Source organism: Pelobates fuscus, chromosome 6 (assembly GCF_036172605.1).
Source record: "Pelobates fuscus isolate aPelFus1 chromosome 6, aPelFus1.pri, whole genome shotgun sequence".
NCBI lineage: Eukaryota > Metazoa > Chordata > Amphibia > Anura > Pelobatidae > Pelobates > Pelobates fuscus.
The window spans coordinates 64,101,433-64,113,929 of NC_086322.1; the positions used below are offsets into that span (position 1 = coordinate 64,101,433).

A 12,497-nucleotide genomic window follows, 5' to 3' on the forward strand; every position below is an offset into this window, starting at 1 on the left:
TGTTAATGTGTTCACTTTTATTTACTGAGTGTCAGGAAGCACAGAGTGCCGCTGGGTACGGGTGTCACTGATTGGCTGGGTACGGGTGTCACTAAGCCAATCAGTAGCTCGACATCCATAAAAAAGTTAAACTTTTTTATGAACCGGGAACTAGTGATTGGCTTAGAGAGTCAACTGACCACTCCAGCCAATCTGCAGCACCCATGCCTGACGTCAATCTGCACTTCCTGACACTCCGTTTCACAAGCCGAATACCACTGAGCCACCTGGAGATCTGGAGCTGGAGGAAGCCTTTGGGGTTAAACCATTTGAGAGTGGTTTAACCCCTTAAATGAAAGAGAGCACCCAGGGGCTTCCTGGCATCGTAGCGTTTTCATTTAGATGAAGTTGTTATGGTGACCAGAATGTTCCTTTAATTTGCTTAAAAGAACACTATAGTGTCAGGAATACAAACATGTATTTCTGACACCATAGTTGTGAAAACGCTATTCACCCTGGCTTTATGTGGTAATGACTTTGCCCCTTCCCTTTCATGACACTGTCAAAAAGGGACCAAGCATGTATGTCATTACAATTATGCCCCCCCTTGGAAAAATTTCTGCGGACGCCCATGTACCTATCTCATTATTATTGTAATTCACTATACCATCAGTACACATGGACATATCTACCCCTTCTGTTTTCCTGATTACTGGCGTAAATAGACCTAAGCATGTCTGCTATTCTAAAACATGTGCAGTTTAACTCATGCCATGCTATTATCTCTGTTGAAATGCTTATATGTGCTGTTGTGGCATTGTATGCATGTATGTCAGTCTCTTGCACAGCAAATAAATAAATAAATAAAGCGAATAATTGAACCCTATGACAATATTAGCTGATCTCCCTTTGATTTTAAATTGATCATCTCCCTGAAGTCCATGCAATGTATAAAGATGTGCATGCACAAATATTTAATAACTTATTCACTGTTCATAATATATGCACAAATACACAAACTGTATGTGTCTGTGTATCAGGATTATTTAGTAAAGTGAGAATTAATTTGAAACCTAAGGTCACAATAGCCGAACTGCAAGCATTCTCTAAGTCAGCTATAATTTCAGTTTGGCTACTCTCGCCTTAAACTATGAATTCACTTTGAATACACCCATGTAGGTGTGCATGTATAAATGTGTGTATTATTTTATAATTTATAGCGCCATCAGCTTCCGTAGCGCTGTACAATGGGTGGACGAACAGACATGTAATTGTAATCAGAGAACTGGACATACAGGAACAGAGAGGTGGAGGGCCCTACTCAATGAACTTACATTATAGAGGATATGTACCCAAATGGACAATGTGGGGACATTATGGGGAATAATAAATATATATATATATATATATATATATATATATATATATATATATATATAGTGTCTGTGTGTATCTATAATTGAAATTAGTAACTTGAAAAAATAACATTTATATTTTGAAATAAAAATAAAACAAAAGAAACATAATATCATCCGCATTAAAGTGTAGTTTATAAATTAAAAAAAAGTACAGTAAATTAAAAATATTCACAATTCCGTTTGTAAATAATCTAGCTGAGTGCACAGTGCCTGATTCATGTGAAATGTAAGATAGAATGATCCGGGTTATAGAAAGAAGACATGATTTATTAATAAGCAATCGAAAGAAGCTTTAAAGTGATTGTTTGGGTTTCTGAAAAAGGCACTAGACCAGGGGTGCCCAATAGGTAGATCCCCAGATGCTTTAAAACCACAGCTTCCATGATGCTTTGTCATCGTAAAGGAATTCTAAAGGTATGCAAAGCATCAAGGGAGTTGTAGTTCTACAACATCTGGGGATCTACCTTTTGGGCACCCCTGCATTAGACCATCCTGAAATCCATATAGGTATGTTAGGAAATATTCACATTGCATATGAAGAAAAAGTACAATATTATGTCAGGAAAAGTGCTAGAACGTCCATAACACAGATTTATATTTCCAATGTATGGATTTTCCATACTGGGTCCTTTGTGTGATTTAAGATGAAGGATTGGCATGGGGTGCTCAGTCCCTTGGTCATGGAGTGACTTTTTACAGACATAGTTTAAATGTTCCAAACTGACCACAACAAGTCCATTGGAAATCACCAAAGTTCCAAGTTAAAGAATCTTCTGAATAATGACCTCTGCAGATGCCTCCTAAGGACCCTCACTTGTCCAATAACCATGGAGTAAAAGTAAAACCTCAAAAAATATATAATGTAACTATATTATATAAAACCTATACAGCATTAGACAATACATGGATACCATGAACACAGCCTGCTGCCTGCACAGTTACATGCTTGTCACTTTCAAGGCATTTTCCTTCCTGTTTTGCTTTGAGGACCTGCATTTGGGTCTCCGTGTGTTTAGGGGGCAATATCTCCCCCCAACTCTCTTTTGAACACCGTAGGGGAAATAAATAACTTTCTGTTGGCTGATTGGGTTTTGGGGTACCAGTCCCCCCACCCTACCATTTTCAGAGTTCAAGGGGTCCCCCCAGTACAGGCAGCTGCTGCGGCAGCGGCTGCAGAGAGCGTCCAGCCTGGCAGGGCACAGTAATAGGGGTAGTAGTAGGGGGGCTGAAGGGGCACCAGGGATGGTCTGAGGACTTCTCCAGGCTGGTATTGTCTCTGGTCATCCCTCACCAGCACCTTGACTGCCACCTTCTTGGCCGCTGGGGCTGTTGCCAAGAGCTCTGCTGCCATCTGGCGGCGCTTGGTCTTATAGCGCCGGTTCTGGAACCAGATTTTGACCTGTGTCTCAGTGAGCTTGAGGGAGGCGGCCAGGTCAGCCCGCTCTGGCCCGGACAGGTAGCGTTGGTGGTTAAAGCGTCTCTCCAACTCGAAGACCTGGGCATGGGAGAAGGCGGCCCGGGAGCGCTTCTTCCTCTGCTTGGGGGCCTCCAGCATCAGTTGCTCACACTTAGGGTCTGCATCTGGCGGGCTGGGGTCTGGGCAGGAGACAGACACAGGGAGAGTCAAGAAATATTCACACATGAATTATTAGAGCCCCAGATTCATGCTGTAACAGGCCTCATAGTGTTAATGGGAGATACAATGAATCCATTCACACTGAAAATGTAAACTACAATTAAACTGAAAATTTAAACTACAATTATATTAGATCTATCTGTCTGTCTATACATTATCTATAACTATCTATACATTATCTGTCTATGCATAATCTATATCTGTCTATACATTATCTATATCTATCTATACATTATCTGTCTATATGTTATCTATATCTATCTATACATTATCTGTCTATACATAATCTATATCTGTCTATACATTATCTATATCTATACATTATCTGTCTATACATAATCTATATCTGTCTATACATTATCTATATCTGTCTATATACATTATCTATATCTATCTATACATTATCTATATCTATCTATACATTATCTGTTTATACATTATCTATATCTATCTAAACATTATCTGTCTATACACTGTCTGTCTAGCTATACACTATCTGTCTAATTTATAAAATACAATACTATATAAACATAAAATCAATACATATATTTTAGTAAATACTTATTACAATTGTCAACTTGTGTAGTATCTATCTATTATATTCGTGTGTCCATATTGATCGCAAAGAATTTAATATATACCAGACAGAACGATTCATCTACATTCTGATTATTTATCTTTATAAATAAATATATAATTTAGTACATTATCATTATTACCAAGAGCCATGTTTATTATTAGAGGTATATTATTTATCTACAGGTAAAATCACACAGGCATTTAGTTAAGAGCAGGAAACAGTTGGAAGCCCCAATAATGTGCTGTGAATCTCAGGATCTAAAGCAGCTATATTATAGCATATTATTACATTACATTAGCACCATTACTTGTCCTATAATAGTATATTATATTATATTATATTAGAACCATTACCTGTCCTATAGTATTATAATATATTAGCACAATTACTTGTCCTATAATAGTATATTATATTAGCACTATTACCTGTCCTATAATAGTATATTATATTATATTAGCACTATTACCTGACCTATAGTATTATATTATATTATATTAGCACCATTACTTGGCCTATATTATTATATTATATTATATTAGCACCATTACTTGGCCTATATTATTATATTATATTATATTATATTAGCACTATTACCTGTCCTATAGTATTATATTATATTATATTAGCACCATTACTTGTCCTATATTATTATATTATATTATATTAGCACCATTACCTGTCCTATAGTATTATATTATATTAGCACCATTACCTGTCCCATATTATTATATTAGCACCATTACTTGTCCTATAATAGTATATTATATTATATTATCACCATTATCTGTCCTATAGTATTATATTATATTATCACCATTACTTGTCCTATAATAGTATATTATATTAAATTAGCACCATTACCTGTCCTATATTATTGTATTATATTATATTAGCACAATTACTTGTCCTATATTATTATATTATATTAGCACCTTTACTTGTCCTATAATATTATATTATATTAGCACCATTACCTGTCCTATAGTGTTATATTATATTAGCACAATTACTTGTCCTATATTATTATATTATATTAGCACCATTACCTGTCCTATAGTGTTATATTATATTAGCACCATTACCTGTCCTATAGTGTTACATTATATTAGCACCATTACCTGTCCTATAGTGTTATATTATATTAGCACCATTACCTGTCCTATAGTGTTATATTATATTAGCACCATTACCTGTCCTATAGTGTTATATTATATTAGCACCATTACTTGTCCTATATTAATATATTATATTAGCACCATTACCTGTCCTATATGACTGGTTACATATTAAATATCCTTATTCATTTAGAGTACTTCTCCTGGCTGGTAATATTAGAGTAATATTATTATTATCAATTATAATAATTATTGTTTATTTTCAATAAACAAAAATGTAATAGATTTATTTAAATGTATAAAACATCACATAGCATTATACAATAGGAGATGTTTTACCCTTTTGACATAACGGCTGCTAGGGCCTACTAAAAGAAATTCACATCCTTTTTCTATTATTTTCAAAAAATGTTCCCAGTAGAATCGGACGCCATGTTCACTTATCCAGCTCAACATTGACTTTGGGTTCTAATAATGGCCAAGGAAAGTCAGGGTTCTAGAAGAAAATCCACAGTACTATACGTAAAGCCACTGTTCTCTAATTAAAAGCAGGGTTCTAAGAGTACAACCAACATTCTATATGTGCAACCAGTGAAATATAAGTGTAACCAGCGTTCTATAGGTGTAACCAGCGTCCTGTAAGTGTAACCAACGTTCTATAAGTGTAACCAGCGCTCTGTAAGTGTAACCAACGTTCTATAAGTGTAACCAACGTTCTATAAGTGTAACCAGCGTTCTATAGGTGTAACCAGCGTTCTGTAAGTGTAACCAACGTTCTATAAGTATAACCAGCGTTCTATAAGTGTAACCAGCGCTCTGTAAGTGTAACCAACGTTTTATAAGTGTAACCAACGTTCTATAAGTGTAACCAACGTTCTATAAGTATAACCAGCGTTCTGTAAGTGTAACCAACGTTCTATAAGTATAACCAGCGTTCTATAAGTGTAACCAACGTTCTATAAGTGTAACCAACGTTCTATAAGTATTTCCACGGTTCTGTAAATATAGACATGGTTCTATAAATATTGCCCAAGTTTTATAAATATCGCCAGGGTTCTTTACAAGTAACCAGTGTTCTATAAGTACAGCCAGGGTTCTATATGTATAACCACGTTTCTATTACTGTAACCAGCGTTCTAGAAAATGTGCTATATTTCCATAAATATAAGTTTAATCGGCGTTCTATAACTACAGCCAGTATTTTATAAGTTTACTAATCAGCGTTCTATGACTACAGACAGAATTCTATACGTTTACTTATCAGGATTCTATAAAACCTGCCAGCGTTCTATAACTACAGACAGAATTCTATAATTGCAGCCAGTATTCTATAAGTTTACTAATCAGCGTTCTATAACTACAGCCAGTATTCTAGAAGTTTATTAATCAGCGTTCTATAACTACAGCCAGTATTCTATAACTACAGCCAGTATTCTATACGTTTACTAATCAGGATTCTATAACTACAGCCAGCGTTCTATAACTACAGCCAGAATTCTATAACCACAGCCAGTATTCTATGTTTACTTATCAGGATTCTATAAAACCAGCCAGCGTTCTATAACTATAGCCAGCGTTCTATAAGTTTAACCGACGTTCTATAACTACAGCCAGTATTCTATAAGTTTATTAATCAGGGTTCTATAAATCCAGCCAGCGTTCTATAGGTATAGCCAGGTTTCTGTAGTATAGTCACAGTTCTATAAAACCAAGGGTTTTATTCTTAAATAGTGTGAACTCTTCACAGCAGAATACTGTTCCTGCTTCGAATCCACTGAAGGAATGAGGCTCAAGGCACTGACCCTATCGTGTATAAAAAAAAAAAAAAAAAAAGACACAAAAACAGTATAGCTATTTAATAGAATCATAACATTATAACTTCACTGTATATTTTAAAGGAATGGGATTGTTCTAGAAGAAATGAAATGTGTGCTATTATTAGCAAAGTGTCTCGCTCCCCGCATTGAATGGGTTAAACAATGCAATGTACTAATACACAATACAGAATAATGTCTAGAGACACTCTCTATGAAGACATTCACCTGAAATATTTAGCACGGTAACATCAGGTGACATGGATCATCATCTCACAGTTTATCTATGTAAAAGAAGTTGTTAATACACCTATGCAGGTGCCCCCTCCAGGACAATTCTCAGCCCCCTGGGGGCATTGCATCCCCTGTACTAATTTGTAAGCTCACCCCATGGAGGTCAGAAGTTAATTTTGGTTACATAGTTTAATGTATCAGAGAAGGTGAAGGGTGTGAGGTTATCCTCTCCCACTGATCCCTGCCCTGGCTGTCACACGGTGGACGGGAGGGCAGTCATTAGTAACATGGTATAGGCGATTGGAGATAGAAAACTTAGAGTTATCCACTAAAAATGAGAAATCACGGTGCATTTCAAATTTAAGGTCAAAATAGACAAATTGGAAAAATTCTCAGTCTGCTGTGCTTTCAGATCGGTTACTTTGGCCTTAAATTTGCAATTCTCTTTGAATTCACTATTAGTATGCATCCAATATCTTATTATACCTATTATCTATCAATCCATCTATCTATCTATCTATCTATCTATCTATCTGTCTGTCTGTCTGTCTGTCTATTATTATTTTATGATTTATAAAGTATCTCTCTATCTATCTGATACACCCACATCCACATTATAAACATTACAAAATCTGAGTAAATATGTATTTAATATCTCAGTATATTGTACATAAATAAAACTTAAAATGTTTGCAATTGAAGTGAGCCTCTAATAATATTAACCCGCCACTATAAAGTGCAGCTTTTTCTCTGCCTGAATTAGAAATGTTCAGAATATTCAGAAAATGGATAATAATCTATAATAATAATAATAATACAGTAATATATTTGATACATATTATACTGCCACTATAGCGTCATGACCCTTTCATTTTAATCTGTGTTTATTTTTAAATTATGTTTCTTTTTGATTAGTAAATATTGTAATCATATTGTTTAATACTGTTTCTTAAATTAGTTGTTTCCAATTTCCTTCCGTTAGCGCCAGCTCCGAGCTTACAGTATTATTTACTAAAGTTGCAATTGTAGCGAATTAAAATTCGAATGGCAAAAATGAGACATAAATGCCAAGTGATGAGTCTAGCTGAGTAAGATAATTTTTCTGATTTAATTTGACATATTGTTACACACATTTTGCCATTTGGATATTAAATCGTCGCAATTCGGAGTTTAGTGAATACGACTTAAAGCAATAACAACGATTATTTGACGTTTAGATTCGCTCTGTTCATCACAGATCCCTGTTAAGGCGACATGGGATTTAACATCCAGTCAGGCCTATCCTCCCAGAAGCTAATCAATGATCCATGAACTCCTTGCAGTTTAATTAGTGCCATGATAATATGCTTTAGTGATCCCAAATCGGTGGCTACCTAAATACTAACACAGGGTAATACAAACCTACGTAATATGACATGGAATTCATTATTTTGGTCATATGATATTTCAGAAGTAAAAAGTACAATACTGCAAAATGATTGTACTATTAATGAAATGCGTTACATTATAAGTTGAGTCACATGCAATATAGCCCCACTTGGTTTGTAACACTAACATTACAATTATTATCTTATTATTAATGCTATTATCGTTAGAATCATCGTTATTGTTCAGCCAAACGAAATACTTTTACAGTTTAGAATTGTACAATATACACAAATGGACTGTACATCTAATAATCAATAAAATATTATCAATATTTAAGGACTAGTTAATTCTATAACTAAGAATAATCGTGAACATTTTTGTATTATTATTATTTTGGAAAAGGAAACTAATTTCAGACTTTTAAAATTATTTATGTATTAAAAAAACATATACACAGACCTGCTAGTCGTGTATTCCACCGTTCTATGTCATGCTTGTATATACAAAAAAGAAATAATAATAATAACGGTATGTGGGGAAAACCCCACACCAAAATAAACAGATAATTACAAAAAAATGTTTTTAGTTTTTTTTATTATTACCAAGTTTTTGGGGAGATATCTCTCTCTCTCTCTCTCTCTCTCTCATTTCTCTCTAATGAACGTGTGTGAGCAAGGACATTTGTTACACCATGTGTGCAGCTTGTTATATGATAAGTACACAATGTTTACAAGTTGTTACAATGTTGCTCGGTGGGAAATACTCTCCTGTAACCACGCCCCGATGGTAAATAAACAATCTATGATCAGATACAGTATCTGGCTTATTGAACGATATAATGATATTACACCCTGATCTATTGATTAGCTTTAGATATATAACTAACTGGGGACTCGGGGAGCATTGTGTAAAAAGAAACCACACATCTGACACAATGACCCCGCAGCAAGATTCATTTCCTCTCAATTATTTATGAATTAGAATATGTAATAGTAATAATAATTTGAAGAGATGCCACGTACACTATTTTATTTGACATTATTTCCTGCTTAGGGCCTGATCCGACCTAATAAGGGACACCGTAGGCTGGTTTTATATATATATATTCAAAAATGTTGAAAATGTTGAGTATATATATATATATATATATATATATATATATATATATATATATATATATATATATATATATATATATATATATATGTTTGTACATATTTACTAAAACATTGCTTTAAAAATTATCACTGCAATAACGTTGAAATATCTAGCGTCTATTAATATTTTATAAGTATTTCTTGCTCTGCTTATATATGTATATATTTAGTAAATCTCGTCAACTTATTGATCTTTATTTACTGAGAGTGAATCCTATGATATGGCTTGATAGACAGACAGACATACATAGATAGATAGATAGATAGATAGATAGATAGATAGATAGACAGACAGACATATAGATAGATAGATAGACAGATAGATAGACAGACAGACATACATAGATAGAGAGATAGATAGACAGACAGACATATAGATAGATAGATAGATAGATAGACAGATAGATAGATAGAGAGATAGAGAGATAGATAGATAGATAGACAGACAGACAGATAGACAGAGAGAGAGAGACAGACAGATAGATAGATAGATAGATAGATAGATAGACATATAAATAGATAGATAGACAGACAGACAGACAGACAGACAGACAGATAGATAGATAGATAGATAGATAGATAGATAGATACTATGCGAGTCGACTATTCTAATTAGTATTTAACACGATGTGATACAGCTATGTGCACATTCCATATAGCTATCTAGTGATTTGTGATTAGATATAAATATTTTTTTGTGTTTTTCCAACCCTCAACACATAATAAATGTCCCAATAACTGGATATCAAACACCTTGCTTTCAAGTTGATTCTATACACCATTAGCAGTGATCTCATACTGAATACCCTGTGCCATATGATTTGAGCTAAATAAAATGTATTGCTAAGTTGTAACATTGTGCCTTTTGGATGTTGCCTTCTCCCTGCCATTATATTAGGGACCTGGAGTAAGCCATGTTGGAATGTGACTGATTGGGTAAATAAAAACCATTATAAACACACGAAACAAAATGTAACCAGTGTTCTGGATGACGAATCTTTAAGGGGCAGTATTGTTCATATCCTATCATTTAAAAACCCTGTGGATTGTAGTGGGTTAATCTATATCTCAGATGATGTCTCGCCCCCCACCCTCTCCCCCATGCCAGATTCTGCAAATAAGCATGATGACCCCTGGGTACCTGAGACACTGGCTGACATCTCACAGTCACTGCAGCCTGGGGTCTCCTCTTCCTCTTCTTCTTTGGGTCTGACCTCCAGAGGCCTCTTCTTCTTCCTCCCCCCTGGACCCTCCAGCAGGCAGCTCTCCCTAGGCCTTGCAGGCTCTCCTTCCTCACTGAGAGCTGAGTCTGAGTCCCAGCCAGCCTGCTCCCCTCCTGCCCCCACTCCCTGAGCCCCACCACATGACCCCAGTCCTTCTGAGTCCACTTCTCCAAAGAGTCTCCAGCAGCAGGAAGGGGTAGTGGGGCTGCTGGTGGGAACAAGTCTCCCCAGCCTGGGGTAAGTCCCAGCTCTCTCCTCCTTCTTGTTCAAGATGGCCTGGATGGAGAAAGGGGTTAAATTGCTGGAGCCTCTGAGGGCCATCTCAGTTGAGGTAAGTCCTCTGAGATTTGGGGTGAGATCCTGACTGGTTGCAAAAAGATCCTAATAATCTATCTTCTGGTTATTGATCAATGGAGGGGGGGGGCCTGTCTAGCACACTATGGAGAGCATTCGCCTGAAGTTACCCAGACCCCCCTGGAAGAAAGGGATCCCAGGAAGAGGGGCCCAAATTCCAAAACAGATGGGCTTTCACCTGCCAAAAATATAGCCCCCCATAGGGATGAGAAACCCCAGCACTCTGATCTCCAGATGTTATATACTGCCTGCTTCCCTGCACAGACTTCCCCTGAGCCCTGCTCACTGTCCTCTCCTACTCCCCAGTAAAGGGAAGGACTTGTCGCTCCTTTCTGTACAGTAATATTGTATCCAGTCTTACAGTCCTGGGTCAGTTCTATGGTGAATTTAATACAGAGATAGAATGTCTGCTATTCTCTCTGCAATTTAGATTAACTTGTCCAAACTGGATCCAGTGCAGGCTGCTTCCGTATACAGAGTGAATTCTGTAACCCACTGCAGGCTGTTTATCTATGTAGGGTGAACTCTGTGTCCAAGTGCAGGCTGCTCCCCCGTATAGGATGAATTGTGTAACCCAGTGCAGGCGGCTCCTTTATATAGGGTGAGTTATGGTTATGTGTCCAAGTGCAGGCCGCTCCTCTTTACAGGGTGAACTCTGTGTCCAAGTGCAGGCTGCTCTCCTGTACAGGACGAATTCTGTATCCAAGTGCAGGCTGCTCCCCTATACAGGATGAATTTTGTCACCCAGTGCAGGCTGCTCCCCTATACAGAGTGAATTCTGTTACAGTGCAGGCTGCTACTATATTGGGGTCAAAGCTGTTTGATAGTGCAGGCTGCTGTCCCATGCAGAGTGCTGGCTGCTCCTCAATACAGCATACAGCATACAGCATACAGGCTTCTTCACTAGACAGGGTGGATGCTGTTCCAGAATGCAGGCTGCTCCTATATTAAGGTGAAAGCTGTGTGAGTGCAGTCTGCTGTCCCATGCAGTGTCCAGGCTGTTTGCAGAGCAGTGTCCAGGCTGTTTGCAGTGTCCAGGCAGCGTCCAGGCTGTTTGCAGTGTCCAGGCAGTGTCCAGGCTGTTTGCAGTGTCCAGGCAGTGTCCAGGCAGTCTCCAGGCTGTATGCAGTGTCCAGGCTCTATGCAGAGTGCAGACTCTTTGCAGAGCAATATCCAGGCTGTGTCCAGGCTGTATGCAGAGTGCAGACTCTTTGCAGAGCAATACCCAGGCTGTGTCCAGGCTGTATGCAGAGTGCAGACTCTTTGCAGAGCAGTGTCCAGGCTGTGTCCTGCTGAGAGCTCTGCAGTTGGATCCTGCCAGTTGATGATGCTCTCTGTGCTCTCACCCTTTCTCTCACACACTCATTCTTCACCTGTGAGTGACAGCTGCGGACGGAGACTCCTGATTGGTGGGTTCCCAAGCCACGTCTCCTTCCCATTGGCTGATCTGCTGTGGGGAATGCTGACCTGGGAGAGGGGTTGGCTCATTAACCCTTACATGTCTGGCAGAGACCAACCACTCAGAGCATCAGACCCTTAACATACTCTGCACTGGCTTCCTACAGCAATGCACAAACCAAGAGACCCACCAAAGGGCTGGCATGGGTTTTAATCATTTT

General features: G+C 37.4%; 1 protein-coding gene across 1 annotated transcript; it reads right to left on the minus strand.

Moving 5' to 3' along the window:
* Window positions 1-1,519: 1,519 nt before the first annotated feature.
* NKX3-2 (NK3 homeobox 2) lies at window positions 1,520-11,880 on the minus strand. Its single transcript, XM_063459876.1, has 2 exons — window positions 10,443-11,880; window positions 1,520-2,993 (listed from the first exon to the last, which is right to left on the minus strand). Exons 1-2 carry the CDS (start codon window positions 10,843-10,845, stop codon window positions 2,527-2,529), a joined length of 870 nt encoding a protein of 289 aa, XP_063315946.1. The 5' UTR covers window positions 10,846-11,880; the 3' UTR covers window positions 1,520-2,526.
* Between the last annotated feature and the right edge of the window lie 617 nt (window positions 11,881-12,497).

Coding starts and splice junctions, on each gene's coding strand:
- NKX3-2 (XM_063459876.1), bottom strand. CDS start 10,845: ATGGCCCTCAGAGGCTCCAGCAATTTAACCCCTTTCTCCATCCAGGCC. Junction 2,994..10,442: donor GATGTCAGCCAGTGTCTCAG/GTACCCAGGGGT, acceptor TCTCCTGCCCAG/ACCCCAGCCCGCCAGATGCA.